General features: G+C 37.7%; 1 protein-coding gene and 1 long non-coding RNA gene across 2 annotated transcripts in view; both read left to right on the forward strand.

Moving 5' to 3' along the window:
• LOC134668772 (calcium-transporting ATPase type 2C member 1) overlaps positions 1-9,416 on the forward strand; it is an 82,564-nt gene extending 73,148 nt beyond the window's left edge. Inside the window, exons 16-18 of the mRNA XM_063526231.1 lie at positions 3,103-3,340; positions 4,889-5,028; positions 5,684-9,416. Of these exons, the coding sequence (XP_063382301.1) occupies positions 3,103-3,340; positions 4,889-5,025 (375 nt within the window). The 3' untranslated portion in view covers positions 5,026-5,028; positions 5,684-9,416. The remainder of the gene's footprint in view (positions 1-3,102; positions 3,341-4,888; positions 5,029-5,683) is intronic.
• A 2,060-nt stretch (positions 9,417-11,476) lies between these two features.
• Positions 11,477-17,522, forward strand: LOC134668725 (uncharacterized). Its single transcript, XR_010098819.1, has 2 exons — positions 11,477-11,693; positions 13,337-17,522. It is a non-coding gene; the product is annotated as an uncharacterized LOC134668725 (long non-coding RNA).
• The last annotated feature ends 49 nt before the right edge of the window (positions 17,523-17,571 follow it).

Consider the following 17,571-nt stretch of genomic DNA (forward strand, 5'->3'; position numbering starts at 1 on the left):
CTGGTAGATGTCGCTGTAGCGTACGTAAACTAGCTAACGACATTTTTCACCGGCAAATACATGTTTTCAACATAACTATAGGTTAGGTATGATTTGCCTCCTATATCATAAATCTATTTTTGCTAACGATATAGCCTTGGGTGGCTAAATCTCGTTTCTTAGGGCCCGATTCGGATTTTGAATGAAATAGATATCTATTTCAAAATCCGAATCGGGCCCTAAGAAACGAGATTAGCCACCCAAGCCTTCAAGTTTTTAAGTACCTATCAGTTCAAACCGCTCCGTAGTCACTTGGTTTTGAGTTGAGGAAATCGAATATTCATTTTTACGGTTTGTTCGATTCTTAGAATCCTTAGACTAACACGACAGCAAAAACTTTGATTTAAAACTTTTGTAATATTTTTTTAGTTTCCATTGCGCGGTAGATCACAATTTCATTAATTGCTAAAGCAAAACCGGCGAAAAACTGCCAAACCGATCCAAGTATACCGCCAAATCAATCTCTTTAAGCCCATGCGAAATTGAACCTTACCATTTCAACAATATGTTTCATTTTAATTTTTAACAAGCAGAAACGTCTGCGAACGATGCTATTAAGCTTAGAATATTTAAAAGTGGAAAAATTACTTTACCTGTAGATACCAAGTTTCGACGTTTTTATATTTTTTTTTTATTGAGAAAACTCAAGAGAGAGAGAGACTTGACTCAATAATGGCGGCAATGTGCATTGCAACATTTTTCTTCGTGGTTAGAAGTCGATTCGCGTACATTTTATTCTTCAATATGTCAAACGAAAGGGTGCGTTTAGAGCGGGCGTAAGTATCTTAAGTCGATTTACGGAACACTCAGGTCGATTTAGTCGACTTCAGACCTAAATCGGTTTGAACCGATTTGTGAAGTCGAATCGTAACATCGCTAAGATATCTTTTAGACATCACCAAGATACGATAACGATATGTTTAAGATCTAACCTGCCAAATTTGACATTTGCGCGATTCTGGAGATACTCTTGAACGATTATCGACGATCACAGGATATGACTTAGAGATCCAATTCACATCTAATAGATATCATACTGTGTCTCACGTAAAAGTGACATTGGTTGCCCGAATTGCGCTGCAAAAGAGAACTAGTTGATATCTAAACTATAACGTATCTAGAATGGATCTAGTACGTGTCGTCTCTTGTGAATATCTTGAAGTTCGAATACGGCAGTTATTCGCTTTGGCAAAGAGAATAGTGTATAGAAACGGATTGTCAAAGTAAATTAAGTAGCCGCTGTAAATTTACTGCCATCTTTCGACAGAACATAAAACTGATAGAGCGCCATTTGACTTTGATCATTATTCTTTCACTGATATGTGTTAACTTATTAAATATTAATATTAACGACATCTACTCGACTATAGGCCAAAGGTATGGTGCAATCTTTTCGAGCGATGGCGCCATAACATTCAACCTACTCTCGAGTAGATGGCGTTAATATTATTATTTAACAAGTTAACACATATCATTGAAAGAATAATGATCAAAGTCAAATGGCGTTCTAACGGGTTTAATCGTCTGTCGAAAGATGGCAGTAAATGTAGGTACTGTATCTACATAATTTACCATGACAATAACTCTCTATTTCAAATTCTCTTCGGCTTTGGTATCATTGCACCTTAATTTTCCTTTTACCGATTAACCAAAATTCCTAGAAGTCAAAACTGGTGTCATAATGCCTATTCATAATCAGAGATATATATAACTCCGTATAAGATAAATAAAGTCTAAGAAAAAAACGTGCCTCGGAAATAAAAAGAAAAAGTCATTCTCAAATAGATGGCGCACACACCTTTGGCCTATTCTCGGCTAGATGGCGTTGACGACACCGTTTGATATTTAACAATTTTCACACATATCAGTGAAAGAACATGGGTCAGTATGGAACAATTAAAAAAAATCACTTACCGGTAAATATATTTTGATTAATTTATACATTTTAAGTTTTAGTCGTGTGTCGATAGATGGCAGTAAATGTACCGTGACTACAAAATTTACTTTGGCAATAGCCCTCTATACTATCTATTCTATTTGATTATGACATTCGGTAATTTTAAAAAAGAAACAAGTTTCGTCTGTCATTAAATAACAAGGTTTACCCAATGTGCCGGTAGATGTCGCTGTAGCGTACGCAAACTGGCTAATGACATTTTTCTCCGGTATATACATGTATTCAACGTAAACATAGGCAGACGTAACTCACTCCGCGATTTCGCGAATAATATTTTTGCTAACGATATAGCCTTAGCTGGCTGGATTCGTTACTTTCTATGTGGTCTAAATAAAATAGAATTCCAAGCAGAGTGAGGGATTCAAGTGATAACGTCCAATCTATGCCTCTTAGGGCCACTTGCACCATCCCAATAACCCGGGTTTAAGCGGTTAAACCGTTAACCTAGTGTCAAATTGTAAGGGTAACCATGGCAACTCCAGTTTTAACCGGTTAACCCTGGGTTAGTGGAATGGTGCAAGTGGGCCTTAGCGCCACTTGGAATATCCTACTAACCTGGGGTTCACCGGTTGAACTTGGAGTTACCATGGTTACCAGTACAATTTGACACTGGGTTAACAGTTTAACCGCTTAAACCCGGGTTATTGGGATGGTGCAAGTGGCCCTTAGCGCCACTTGGAACATCCCAACCTGGGGTTAGCCGGTTAAACAGTTGATCCTGTGTCAAATTGTACTGGTAACCATGGTAACTCCAGGTTTAACCGGTTAACCCCGCGTTAGTGAATGGTGTAAGTGGCCCTTATGCTCTAGTTTCCTAGGATAGCGGCCGTCTCCATACAAATACTGCGACATCCATATTTAGCCGTACCTATTATTTAGTATGGAGACGGCCGCTATATTATGACGGCACCGCTATCCTTGGAAACCCGATCTTTAGTGCCACTTGGAACATCCCACTAACCTAGGGTTAACCGGTTAAACAGTTAACCCAGTGTCAAATTGTATTGGTAACTCCAGGTTTAACCGGTTAACCCCGGGCTAGTGAATGGTGCAAGTGACTAGATGCCTGAAAATAACTAATACATATTTTTTTTGCTGGTCCCCAGATGTCAGACAACAAGATCACACCCCGCGACACAACCATGACATTCACCTGTTTCGTCCTGTTCGACATGTTCAACGCTCTCTCATGCCGCTCCCAAACAAAGTCGGTATTCCAAGTGGGGCTGTTCTCAAACAAGATGTTCCTGGCGGCCGTGACCTTGAGTCTGGTGGGCCAGATGCTGGTCGTGTACTTCCCGCCGCTGCAGAGGGTGTTCCTCACCGAGTCACTTACTGGTCATGGTGAGTAAAGTGTCATTTTATACACGAGATGTGTCGTTCCAAGGGTTCCAAGTGGGGCTGTTCTCAAATAAGATGTTCTTGGCGGCCGTGACCTTGAGTCTGGTGGGCCAGATGCTGGTCGTGTACTTCCCGCCGCTACAGAGGGTTTTCCTCACCGAGTCACTGACTGGGCATGGTGAGTAAAGTGGCATTTTGTACGCTAGTGTCGTTCCAAGGAGAACGGTACCTTATAGTCGGCGCTAATGGTAATGTCGCTTTGCACAGCATTATTATACAGTGTGGAAAGATAAGTCGGTCCCTGGAGGGAAACTACCTTAAATCCTTAAGCTGGCTCATTTTACTTAAAGGAGACATTCCTTTATTTTTGAAAAAAACAAAACTGAATTCAAAGATTTTCTAAAACTCGCTTGCCTCGCCCGGGACTAGAACCGACTAAAAATTCGCAATTTTATTCTAGTAGTAGATACAGTTAATGTTAATGATAACATTTCTCCAAGAAACATTAGGTCTTACACTCGTCTGTCGTACAAAATATCCATAAAATCTAATATTTAGTACTCAAGAATTTTTTGGACAAGCCAAATTGAAGGAAAAAAGAAAAATTCTTGAATGCATATTTGTTTATTTTTAAAAATAAAGGAATGTCTCCTTTAAGTAAAATGAGCCAACTTAAGGATTTAAGGTAGTTTCCCTCCAGGGCCCGACTTATCTTTCCACACTGTATAGTAGTTGTAGTTTTTAAATATGGTACGGTGACAGATGTCATCGTAATATAGTTTTGCGAGATCTTGCTTTACAAGGTTATAAATTGTATGGGAATGACATATGTCGTTACCGAAGCTGTTTGAAAAATACTATAGAATTTTAGAGTAAGCCCACTATAGGGTACTTTTACCTTTGGAACGCCACAATGCCCACATTCGTTACAAAAAGACTTTTTGTCAGAAGAATATTTGTCAGAAAGAGACAGACAGAGACAACAATATTAGGAAGACAGAGAAATGTCTCTTATTTATTACTGGACATGGTAAGAGCATTTATTTTTCACATCAGCATCTCGAACAAGGTTTATTTGCTGCTTAAAAATTGACAAAATAACATTCAAATGACCTTTATATTCGAATGTCATTTTATTCTACGAGGCCAAAGGGTAGTACTCCATCTGTCAATATCTTTGTCTAATATCTTAGTGTTTTGCGTCTCACATTTTGCTTAATGAGAGACTGAGACGCAAGGACATTAAACAAAGAAATTGGATAGGTGGAATGCCACCCTAATACAAGTTCGAAATACTTTCGCTCTATCCATTTCACGTCGTTAGAGTTAGACCAAGAAAAGTCTGCAACGATTTTAATAGCCCACGCAGTGCAAGTGTTACTTTAAACGTCAAACTTCTATGAAATTATGACGTATAAATGACACTTTCACTACGTGGGCTATCAAAATCGCTGCAGATTTTTCTTGGTCTAACTCTAGCAAAGTAAGTTTGATGTGTTATTTCACTAATAACATTATAATTTTACTAATTAAACTTACCCCTTTTTTCAGATATAATCTTCCTAGTATGCCTAACGTCGAGCGTATTCATCGTAAGCGAAATAAAGAAATTAGTGGAGCGCTCGCTCAAGAAGCGTTCTTTTGGCAAGTTCCCGACCAAGGCGCACGACGCGCTGGACTTCGTATGACAGGTAATATAATATTCGTGATTTAGACACAAATTAATGCCTTTTCCGGGATTTGAACCCGAAAAGTAGAACAAAAAAAGGAAAAAAAAAGAAACGGTCACCCATCCAATTACTGACCCCGCCCGACGTTGCTTAACTTCGGTCAAAAATCACGTTTGTTGTATGGGAGCCCCACTTAAATCTTTATTTTATTCTGTTTTTAGTATTTGTTGTTATAGCGGCCACAGAAATACATCATCTGTGAAAATTTCAACTGTCTAGCTATCACGGTTCGTGAGATACAGCCTGGTGACAGACGGACGGACGGACGGACGAACGGACGGACGGACAGCAGAGTCTTAGTAATAGGGTCCCGTTTTACCCTTTGGGTACGGAACCTTAAAAAAGGTGCGAAGTCAATTTATAGTTGGTCAAACCAATTTGTCAGTCAGTAATAACCAGGAAAACTAAACTCGTCCTGGCTTGACAGAGTATAGTTTGGTAAAAACAAAGATGATGAGATATTATTATTTCGGCATTATTCTTTTTATTACCATATTGTAACTTCCTCCATTTTAACGCCGATTTTAACATGCAACCACACCACCACGACGCCACGTTTTACACGCACATTTGCAATTTTGCCCAATCTTATAAAACCCCTAATTTTCTTTTCCAGGAGGAGCGGAAGGAGCAATAAGCCACGACGCACTCAAAGAAACTTGTGGCGACACGGACAATATGAATAACTTATGTCAACCAACATCCTCAGTGCACCTTGGAGAATCTTCATCAAACGACTTTAGAGTTTCAAACGTGGTTCTATCTGATAGTGATAATTTTGTGCAACTTGGAGACTCTTCATCAGGCGCGCAACTCGTTTCAAGCGACCCCGCGCAACACATAGATTCAGACGTGTTTCAATCCCATAATGATCATTTCGTGCGCCTTAGCAACTCTTCATCAAGTGAGGACCCCTTACTTAGAGATTCAAATGTGTTTCTATCTCATAGTGATAATTTTGTGCGACTCGGAGACCCTTCATCAAGCAAAGTCCCCAAGCATACAGTTTCAAACGTGATACAATCTCATAATGATAATTTCGTGCACCTCCGCGACTCTTCATCAAGTGATCCGGTCCAACTTAGGGTGTCCGATGTGTTTTTATCTCGTAGTGACAATGAGTACGCTAAAGATTTGTATAGAGCGGTCAATAGGGATGATAGTGAATGTTTTAGTAACTGGCTTGGTGAACCTTTGGATGGCGAGAACAAGATTCTGATTGAGTAAATTTCAGTGCAAAGATTTTTACGTCTTTCTTGTTCTTGTATGTATGAAGAAATGTATGTTTACTTCCCGAATTGACTGCCAGTTTTGTGACGCCTTATCACATAGATTTTGTATGGAACGTCACAGCACTGACTCAATTTTGTATGGAAATTCAGATCACTATTTGTTTGAAATCTCAAGTCTAAATTTAAAATATGTTTAATATAATAAATTAGCATTGTTCGAAGACATCTTATTTTGGAATCCATAAATATTTATTTGAAGTCTAGTTTTCAAGATATCTAATAAATTATTAAGCTGTAAAAGTAGTCAAAATTTCTGTTTGTAAAACTCATATTTGAAGGGTCTAAAATAATATTACAGATTTAGTGCATAATCATTTTCCATCGTTTTTTCACGGAAACGTACGAACGTGTCTTGCTATTTCAGTCAGTATAGGTACAAAAAGTACTGAAGTTGCCTGAAGTAGCATGACAAATACGAACGTTTCCGAGAAAATACGATGGAAAGCAATTACATCTGTAATACTATTTTTTGGTATCTCGCAGTATAGCAACATCGACATGTGAGATTCTTGGTTCTACAAGTCTAATGATAAAATTATTTAAATGAAATAAAACTACAATATACAATTGTAAAACACATTGTACCAAGTATGCAGAACAGTAATACCTAGAGTCAGACCAAGAATAGTCTGCAGCGGATTTGATAGCCCACGCAGTGAAAGTGTTATTTTAAACGTCAAACTTCTATAAAATTATGACGTAAAATTGACACTTGCACTGAGTGGGCTATCAAATCCGCTGCAGACTTTTTTTGGTCCGACTTTAGTTATTTAAATTTAATATTTTTTGTACAACAGAGACGCAACCATATAATGCGTCTCTCGTGGACAAGAACTATATTACCTAATCGAATGCAATTAATTACTTTATTTCGTACGGCCAGAGAAGTAGCTAACTGGGCAAGATGTCCAAAATGATCTACGCACGTTCTTATTCTCTTAACAATAAATTTGTATTTAGTTTATTTTGAACACCTAGCCCGCTTAGACATTTCTGCTGATTTGTGCCTGTTTGCATGTCGAAATACTTTTACGAGATACTTATTTAAAAAAGGACCTAGTTGCATGTAGTTAAGGTCCATTTTGAAATGAAAGAACACAACATTAAATACTATCGCATAAGAGGTGACATCTAGTGGAAGAAATTAGTAACATAATATTTTCCTATTCATTTTAATTTATTTTTCTACGGTTTTTGTGAATGCCTCAGTATTTTGTCGAATTTTTAAACTATTATTTATTTGTAAGTGTAATTTAATAAATATGTTGTGATTATGATTTTTTTAAGTAAATGAATTTTAGTTTTTAGTTTTGTACTAATTGCTGGATTATATTCGTCTTATTTTTTACTGTGGCATGTTTTTAGTACTTAGAGCATTTCATAACTGGAGTCGCATTTAAGAGCTTACCCCTCTGTAGAAAACCTTGCACAAATTTGGCAGACTGTTTTGTACAGAAAATGACAGCCATGACGTCTCCATTTACAAAATGCTCTAAGTTTTAGTAGGATCTAACATTTGTAAGGTATATTAGAACCAAATCAACTAACGTAGCATTTCTACCTTCTTTAAAATAAACTCAATGTAAATAAAATTAATTATAGAACGGCCTAGCTTGTTCGATCTTTTTTTTTAATATTTAAATATGTAGTATTTGTTAAATTCGCTTAGGGATTTGATGCGTAAACACTAGTTTTGGCTTAGAACAACTTCTTAACGCTACGCTCGTAGCGGATCCCAGCGTTTTCCCGCTTTGTAGAGGAAAGCGACAGAACACGCCGAGCGGATTCTCAGCACTCAATGTGATTAGGGTGATTCTACGGAAAGAGTAATGAAATGAAATCGTGACTCGCGTTACTTGGAATTACCCGTTACGTAATATAGTAAGTTTTTTTTAGTATTCCATATTTTATTTAATCAACTGATATGTACATCTTTGTTATACATAACAAAATCTTATGTGAAGAACATCATCCATCATTTTCTGTTTAGTAAATTACCAGAGAGTTGGGTACAAGTGCTAGCTTATTTGAAGGCCAAGCCAAGATGACAATTGTATGCAGAAAACGATACGAAACAGCAAGATAAACGTAAATAACGATTAACGTCAGGCGTGGCTCACTCCGCGATTTCGTCGCGTCGCTACAAGTACATGCGGCCCACACCAATATTGGTGTCTAGCAGTAGTCGTTGCCGCGCACCGCTATGGAACGTACGCCTGCGCGCTACTCGCGCCACATCTGTCGTAATAGACGCGTTTTGTTAGACAGTGCACCTTCTGTATCTAGTATGATTATTTATTCTCTGATAACGTATAGTAATGGTAGCTTTTCGTATGCTTTTCTGCAAACGATTGTCACCTTGGCTAGGCCCCCTCATCAGATTTTGTGAACATCTCAAGTAAGAAGAGTTAGAATAAATAATATTTATATAGCCGTATAGGGTCTCATAATATAAGTATTCAAATTAATATTTATTCTATTCAATCTTTAGGTAGGAACTGAATTTATAAATCATTTAACAAAAGCTGGACGAATATTAAAAAAAATGTGACGTTCCACAGGTAAAGGTCCCTTATGGCGGTTTGCACTTACGCTATTATTAACGACGCTCCAATAACTACTAATGCGGTGCTACGTGACGTAAGCGCTGAACGCCATAAGGTACCCTTTCCCGTGGAACGTCACATATAGTCAGTTTGAGTTAACTTTGCATTGACTTGAATTGAACAAAGAGTGTCATTATTAACGTCATATTTTCATAGAAATTTGACATTGCCATAGTTTCTCATTGCAAATGCCATGCACAGTTAGCTTGGTCCGACTATTATAATATTAATTTTTCTCTCTTTCTGGCAAATAGAGTGCAACAGAGACGAGGTTTACAGTAATAGATGAATATGAAATTCAGCTTTTTTTTAATGATCTAAATATAAATGTATCATTCCGATATTAGGTGAAATGCAAAATAGATAACTGACAAATATAATAAAATATTAATATTGTATCAGTCTCGTTATAATTCATCAAATAAATGGAAATATATTATTTCTACAATTTTATTATTTATGTGTGGTAAAATTTCTATTTTTTATATCAAAATAATTTTATTTGCCCCTAATATATCGGGTTCGTATCGAAAATAGTATTTTTCATATGATTTAGGTATGGTGACAGCTGTCACCTCCATACAACTTATCTATAATACCTTTAAACGAGCAATTCTTGTTTATTTATATATTTTGGGGATCTCGGAAACGGCTGTAACGATTTCAATGAAATTTGCTATATGGGGGTTTTCGGGGGCGATAAATTGAGCTAGCTAGCTCTTATCTCTGGGAAAACGCGCATTTTTGAGTTTTTATATGTTTTCGAAACAAAGCTCGGTCTCCCAGATATTAACCTACGCAAATATGTATATGTAAAATACGTATATGTATACGCAAATATGTATATGTAAAATACTAAAGTAACGGAACCTACATACGTATGTTATCTATTTTACATTTGACCCATTATTGAAAATTATATAGACCTCAAAAACCAGCATTAAAATTTATATTAATGGTTAAAGGAATGACAGTCAAGTTATACCATTTAGATATTATAAATATAAATCTGATAGTTATAATACTTATAATATTACGTCAGTTAAGATTTTAGTTAAATGTTTGCTACCCAGTTAGGTCCCATACTGTATACAGTGTATAGTATAGAGAATCCGGGAGACTTGACCAGGTTAGAGATTGGAACCACAATGATTAAAAAATACCGGACAAGTGCGAGTTGGACTCGTCCACCGAGGGTTCCGTACTTTTTAGTATTTGTTCTTATAGCGGCAACAGAAATACATCATCTGTGAAATTTTCAACTGTCTAGCTATCACGGTTCGTGAGATACAGCCTGGTGACAGACGGACGGACGGACAGCAGAGTCTTAGTAGTAGGGTCCCGTTTTACCCTTTGGGTACGGAACCCTAAAAACGGACCAGTGTGCATTATAGGGTTCCGTAGTTACCCGTCCGACATAAGGCTGCCTTGAACGAGGGCTATTAGCAAAGAGAATAGAGTGTATAGAGGCGGGTTGTCACAGTATGTAGCCACTGTAAATTTACTGCCATATTTCGACAGAAGATTAAAACTGTTAGAACGCCATTTGACTTTCGGCCTGTTTCGAACTTTAAGATATGTCAAATATTACGACTAGATACGATATGGATTAGATATGTCAGTGTCAAATATGACGTTTCTTCAAACATAAATATCACTTTTGACACTGACATATCTAATCCATATCTTATGTAGACTCTAGACGTAAAATTTGACGTATCTAAAAGTTCGAATTGGGAAGTTTGATCCTTATTCTTTCACTGATATGTGTTAACTTGTTAAATGTTATCAATATTAACGCCATCTACCCTAATACGCCGTGTACCCTAAAAACATTTTTGAAGTGAAAACTTTTTTAGCGGCGCTGTGCACTTTTTGTGATGGGGAAAAAATGTTTAACTCGCGACAGGTCACGTGACCGTAAGATTCGTAACACGTAAGACGGACACGTGACCTGATCGAAAAACTGTTACAATGTCATTGAGTTTTCACTTCTGCCGGCACTCCCGGAGTGTAACACGTTGTTTTATTTTTCTTTTTTTTACCACTTATTACAGTTTTTTCCTACTGACGACCGTCGAGCAAGGCTGCGGCCTTAAGGCTTTAAGGTTATACCTAAGGTTCAAGTCTCCCGAACTTTTCCTACATGAATTAGTAATTGTTAATATTGTTATACTTATCTAGAAAGTGCTTAAAGTACTATTGTGATTTCATGTTAAAACTCATAGAGACATGTTTAAAAACTTGTATGTCGTCCCATGCGTTTTTCTGTCCTTTTCATCTTTGTAGTGCGGGGTAGGGATAGTATTAGTTAAATATCATCATCGGTTGCATGTAAATTTGCATTTTTTTATTCGAATTGTGGACCATTATTGTTTGTTGGAAGTTAACATTTATACGATGGGCCAGCGTCGGCCACTCCAAGGGACGCTTTTATGCGTTAGAGGGAGCAAGTGATATTGCTATCTCATTCTACCGCATGGCTGCGTCCCTTGGAGTGGCCGGCGCTGGCCCATCGTGTAGAGGAGCCATAAAACTGGCTACCCGCCCCGGCTTCGCATGGGTTAGCAAATTATACACTTAAACCTTCCTCAAGAATAACTCTATCGATAGGTGAAAACCGCATGAAAATCCGTTTTGTGGTTTTTTGAGTTTATCGCGAACATACATACACACAGATAGACGCGGCGGAAGACTATGTGATGATAAAAATAATAATACACTCAGCGTCAAAAAAATCGCACATCTTAACTTTTTTCTTTCAAGCGGTTTTAAACCTTATATTATATAAGGCAAGATAAGACTATGGGGCCTTATTTGAAAGGTTATGAAACCCTCTATTGGAAAATGTCGTAAAATGGACGATCTACTCCATACAAAAAGAAAATTTTCAGGAAAAACGAATCGACGTGTATTCAGGTTAAAATTGCAAAGAATAAAAACACTACAAAATCAACAGATACGGAAAAAACAAACTTAAAACTAAACTTAAAACCTAATGCTGCCTCCTCTTGCCCTCCGAGTAGCTTCCATGTGATCAGTAATGACTGTCATGAGTGCCACGGTGAGTTTTTGAGGAAAGTTGTTCCACTCCTCAATAATGGCGTTTTGAAGCCTGTCGAGAGTGGCAGGAGCAGGATCAGGCGATCGAACCCGCCGGTTTAGCTGATCCTAGTGATGTTCGATTGGGTTCAGGTCAGGGCTCCTTGCTGGCCACTCCATTACGGTGACCCCAACCTTCCACAGTTAATCTCACACAAACAACGCAGTGTGACAGCGGGCGTTGTCATGCATAAACTGGAAGTTGGGTCCAACAAAACCATCATATGGGAACACATGCTCCTCCAAGAACACCGTTATGGAACGCCGAGCAGTCAGGAGTCCCTGGCTGTGACCACCTTCAGTGCGGGAAATGCACAAGAGATCAGTTTACTCGTCGATCGAAATGCCGCCCCAGAACATGCGAGATCCGACCCCTAAGCAGACGGTTTTTTCAGTGCAGGCTTGCGTAAATTGCTCTTCCTGCCTCCTATACACCCCCCTGCACCTGTCGTTGATGTAAAGGCAAACCCTCGTCTCGTCGGAAAAGAGGACATTTCTCTATTGTTCAAACGTCCAATCTTCGTGCAGTCGGCAAAATTGCCTCCTGGCTATTCGATGCTATTGCTTTAATTGGGGGCCTGTAGCAGCTCTACAGGGCAACATCCTCTTCTCTTCCAGCTTTCTTCGGATCGTAGAGATGCTTACTGCTGTTTTTTGAGCTGCTTGAAGCTGCTGCTGCAGCTCAACAGCCTCGGAGAAACGGTTCTGCAAAGAGTTCGATACATTGTACCGATGGTCTCTAGCGGAAGCGCAGTGTTGTCTTCCAGGTCCAGGCCTCCTGATGTAACCACTAGTCACCTGAAACCCCAGCAAGACTCGACGCACTCGGAAACCGCTTATGTTAAATCTTTCAGCAAATTCTTACTGCCATAGTCTTGTTTGCAGCAGTGCCACCTCTTGAGCTGCTTCTTCTGGACTGGTATTCATGTCCAAGGGTTTTTTCTTGCTGTAACGGTTCATTAGTAACCTCAGTGACCACTGAAGAGCGAATAAACCATAACTAACCATTACCCTCCATTTTATACCCCTCCCGGATTGCACAACAACGGACCGATTAAAATTGGCTCTCGGCCCTTTTTTAAACAAAACGCCTATGTTCGGCGATGGTTGTTTTTACGGACAATGCCGATTTATCTTTTTAAAGTTCGTTAATTGCGCTTTCAAATGATACCAACATTGATAGGGTACAATGCATTAGATAAGAGCTATATTTGCTTGAAACGAATTTTTGGCGAGGTGCGATTTTTTTGACGCCGAGTGTATATCGAGGCCTAAAAAATACATTTTGACATCTGTTAACTGTCAAATAGCAAATGTTACCTAGTCTCTAGGCAATATCAATGTCCTGCAGATAGCCAACATGTCACAGAAGCTTAAAAATAAGGCCCATTTTGGATTTCACGGGCCTATAAATCCCGGAGTTTTGATAGTCTTGCGCGGGGATATATATCAACACGTAGAGGCCCTTCGAAGAGCTTTAATGTCATATAGAACGCCTGCTGGAACCCGTTCACGGTCGCAACAATAAACGCCCAAAAAAGGCCCATTTACTCATTTTGACTTGGTTGTAGAAAAGTGGATCATAGTTGACTTCCAACAACAATTTATATAGTGAGAATGAATACCATTGAGTGAATGAAATCCTGTGAATATCATTCAATCAGTCATATCAACGTGAGCTTTTCACCAAATTCTAAATACACTCGGTTATATTTTAGAGTAAAAATAATGTAAAACGGTAGCACAAGTCAGATTATTTTCGAACTAGACTTACGTAGTGACGCATCTTTTGCGTAAATTAAGCTTTGGTATTACATATATGCTCGCAACATACTACCTACTGTAGCAAATGCAAATGTGGCTACGTCACTTTCGGTTGAGATATAAGAGAAAGAGATAGAGGAGCATTTCAGAAAATAGAGCGAAGTGTGTTTATAGGGCCTTGTAATCTGTGAAAAGTGTTAAGTATTAAATAATGTGATTTTCATTACTGGCTCTCATAATATCTATACATACTTTCTGAGAGATGTATGATCTATAGAATCGATAAAAATGACCTGTCAAAATCTTATTTTCTTTGAACTAATTTTGATATTGTTAACTTTCCCTGAGAGTTTTTTTTAAAATTACTTTTGACAGGTTATTTTTAAAGAGTAAATATGCCACCAATGAATATGATTGCTATCTTATAACGACAATAGTATGTTATTTCTATGTTGTATCAGCTCAAAAGCTTACTTTATAGATAAATAGACTAAGAGCTAGTCCCGAAAAATGGTATATGATAATAGTAACGAAACCGCTCCAGTAATCTTTTTATCAAATCAATCAAATCAAATCAAAGCATTTATTTTCAGGCTACTAAGGCCCACAGATACATACCCTACAAACTAACATATATATACAATACGAAAACTCGATGGCTATGGCTCGATCTGAGAATCTGGCAACTGCGACAGCTGAGGCATGAGTGCAAGCCAGCAAAGTAGCAATAGCTCTCCGTCTATTACCTTTGGTGGCATATTTCCTCGCTTGTTTATATGGTGCTCGCGTATGTTTTAATTTAAGTACTTTAAATAAATAGTTAATTATATCCACGCTTTTGCTTTTAAGTGGCGGGATGTGAATCTTTCTATATGCGAAATGGGCAAGAGTAAATACTTACTTTGCCCACTTTTCACAAACATATATAGTACATATACAGGATGTCCATAAACTTATGGGACGACCTGTATAGTACATAACATGGCGCATAAATACCAATCAAAGGACAAACACGGATTGTTTGTATCAAACTATTATTTATAAGTAGGCATTTTTAATAGCTATGTATCAATGTGATGAGTCATATCTACTGTATGTATATGTATTAGATAAATTTGGCATTTATTCTTTCGCTCTTTGATCAATTCTGGACGTGAGAAAATAAAAGCACCGCATATATTTTAAACAAGTTCTGAATCAATTTAACCGTCGTATTTTATCTAGTGTTTATATAGGTACGTATATTGTGCTTTGAATACTTTGAGTTTCATGAAGAAAATACCCCATATGATGGTCCGGTAACGCGGTAAGGACTCAAAGTAGCCGTAATACGCTTTTTAAAGCCTTAAGTTAGTTCCATTCTAAATTACATTGCATTGCAATACAAATATATAAGCGTTTTATCATTTCGCGTATGTTCTGGTAATATATGCCAGTTATTATTAGACAATCGCAGTAATTTTCTCGCGTCGACATCATAGTTATTTCATATTTAGAATTTCTAATATAGCGACACTGTAAATTATATCACTTCTATCGGCCTATAGAAACTTTCTTAAGTGACCTTTGAAGAAAACCCAGCAGCGGTCTCATGGTCGCGTTTTTATCACATGTCATGTTATACGTCACTTTCGCACTTGTTAGAACGTGACAATTATTGTGACACATGATAAAAAGCCGGCCATCTTGACCCTTCTGATTAGATTAGTACTGTATTAGTGTTTACTGGTCGGCATCCAAAAGTTACCATTACTTGTCAATAATTTGCCATATTAGGATTTTATAATCACATCATTTAAAAAAAAAGTTAAAAAAATCACACCGCTGGCCAGTTACTAATTGTTTAAATCTACACTTAAACTGTTAAACACCAAATAAATGCTACAAAATATACAAATAATAAAATGTTATGTAGTACCATAGACTAGGAATCCTCTAGACCGAGTTTCGAGCAATTATTTCATGATGATGCCAAAAATGCGGGGGTGAGCGGGACGAGGTGAGCGAAGTCCCGTGCCGTGATTGGTCCGTTCAAAGACACGGGCGTCACACAAAGACACTTTCGACTCAAACATGGAGTAAAATTACCGTATACGTGTCAGAGGGGGTAGCGCGACTATGCTCAGTCCGGAGGATGTTTTGTCTGTGTGTAGTACCAAATAGGTATAATAATTATTTATGTAATGATATCACTTGGCTAAATTATTTTCCAGTAATTATGATTGCAATTAGCTTTTAAACTTTGGCTAGTAAAAGTCAAGTGAACTATCAAGACTTCAAATTAAATTACACAGAAGCATGCTCTTAAATATCTGAACACGTCTATAATTGCATTAGACTTCAAGTTCGGATAATTTTGAGCACTTAACTTGCTCCGATATTTTTGATGGAAGGTTTGCCTATATTACAAGTAAATGTGAGATGTTAGACCAGTGCCATGTTTATCAAAAGTTTGTAACTTGTAATACAAGTGGAAGTCCCTTTCTGACAAAAGATGAGAAAAGGGGACTTCCACTTGTATTACAAGTTACAAGTTTTTGATAAACATGGCACTGCGCCCTGTTTATCAAAAGCTTGTAACTTGTAATACAAGTGTAAGTCCCTTTCTAACAAAAGCTGTCAAAAAGGGACTTCCATTTGTATTACAAGTTGAAGTCCCCTTTTCTCATCTTTTGTCAGAAAGAGACTTCCACTTGTATTACAAGTTACAAGCTTTTGATAAACATGACACAGGTACTTTTACTTTGGGACCAATCCCGACATTGAAAAAAAATTGCAATTCCATATTAAACTATATACATAGTTTGCCTAAGACTGTCTCATTTCAAACACAGACAGAAAGAACCATAGGGTGCATTGGGATAAATACGAAGGCGGGGTAATTCCGAAACTGGCAAATATCTACTAAACTAGAAACACTTTCTACTGTAGCAACAGTACGCAAGGTGCCATGTAAGCGTTGCAGCGGCTTAAGTGTTGCTAAAGTATAAACTGTTTCTAGTTTAGTAGATATTTGCCAGTTTCGGAATTACCCCGCCTTCGCATTTACCCCAATACACCCTACTGTCTTTATCTTAAGCTAGTACCATCACCCAAAAGAAAGGGATGCGTATAATTTTCCTGGTTCTTACTGACTGTGTTTGCCAGAGTATAAAAATCAAATCACTTATTATAGGGTTGGCCCTAGAGTAAAAGTGTTATAGTAACTATCATTATCAACTACATATTTATGTCGGCGGCCGATCGTAAGATCAGGCAGATCGTAATATTCCTGTGTAACGTTTTGACCATAGTTACATTAAACCAATAAATAGGTAGGATAGGTTCGTTAGGTTGCTTCAGATGCCCGAAGGGCAAACTGCCCAAAATAGGAGCCCCGCGTAGCGGGGCTCCGTCGACTCAGGGAACCAGTTAAAGATTTTCACTTTTCACGATATGCTTAGGAATTTCACGATATGCCTAATCTTACGATCGGCCGCCGACATTTACACAAACATTTTAATCACACTAATAGTCAAGTTATATCTACTTATTTTGTTCGCTTGTTGACGTTTTCTTAATGTTTAGTAAATTATAAAAAAATAGGGATTGACTCTCTGTAGATAATAAGATACTTATAGAGGCATCTGAAGCTCTTGTAATGTAGAAAGTTGCAAAATTATTGGTATGAATAAAACAAATATATGTAAAACTGTTTATTATTATAACATTCATGATACCTATTATACATGGCACGAAGA

This window comes from Cydia fagiglandana, chromosome 11 (genome assembly GCF_963556715.1).
Source record: "Cydia fagiglandana chromosome 11, ilCydFagi1.1, whole genome shotgun sequence".
Classification (NCBI taxonomy): domain Eukaryota; kingdom Metazoa; phylum Arthropoda; class Insecta; order Lepidoptera; family Tortricidae; genus Cydia; species Cydia fagiglandana.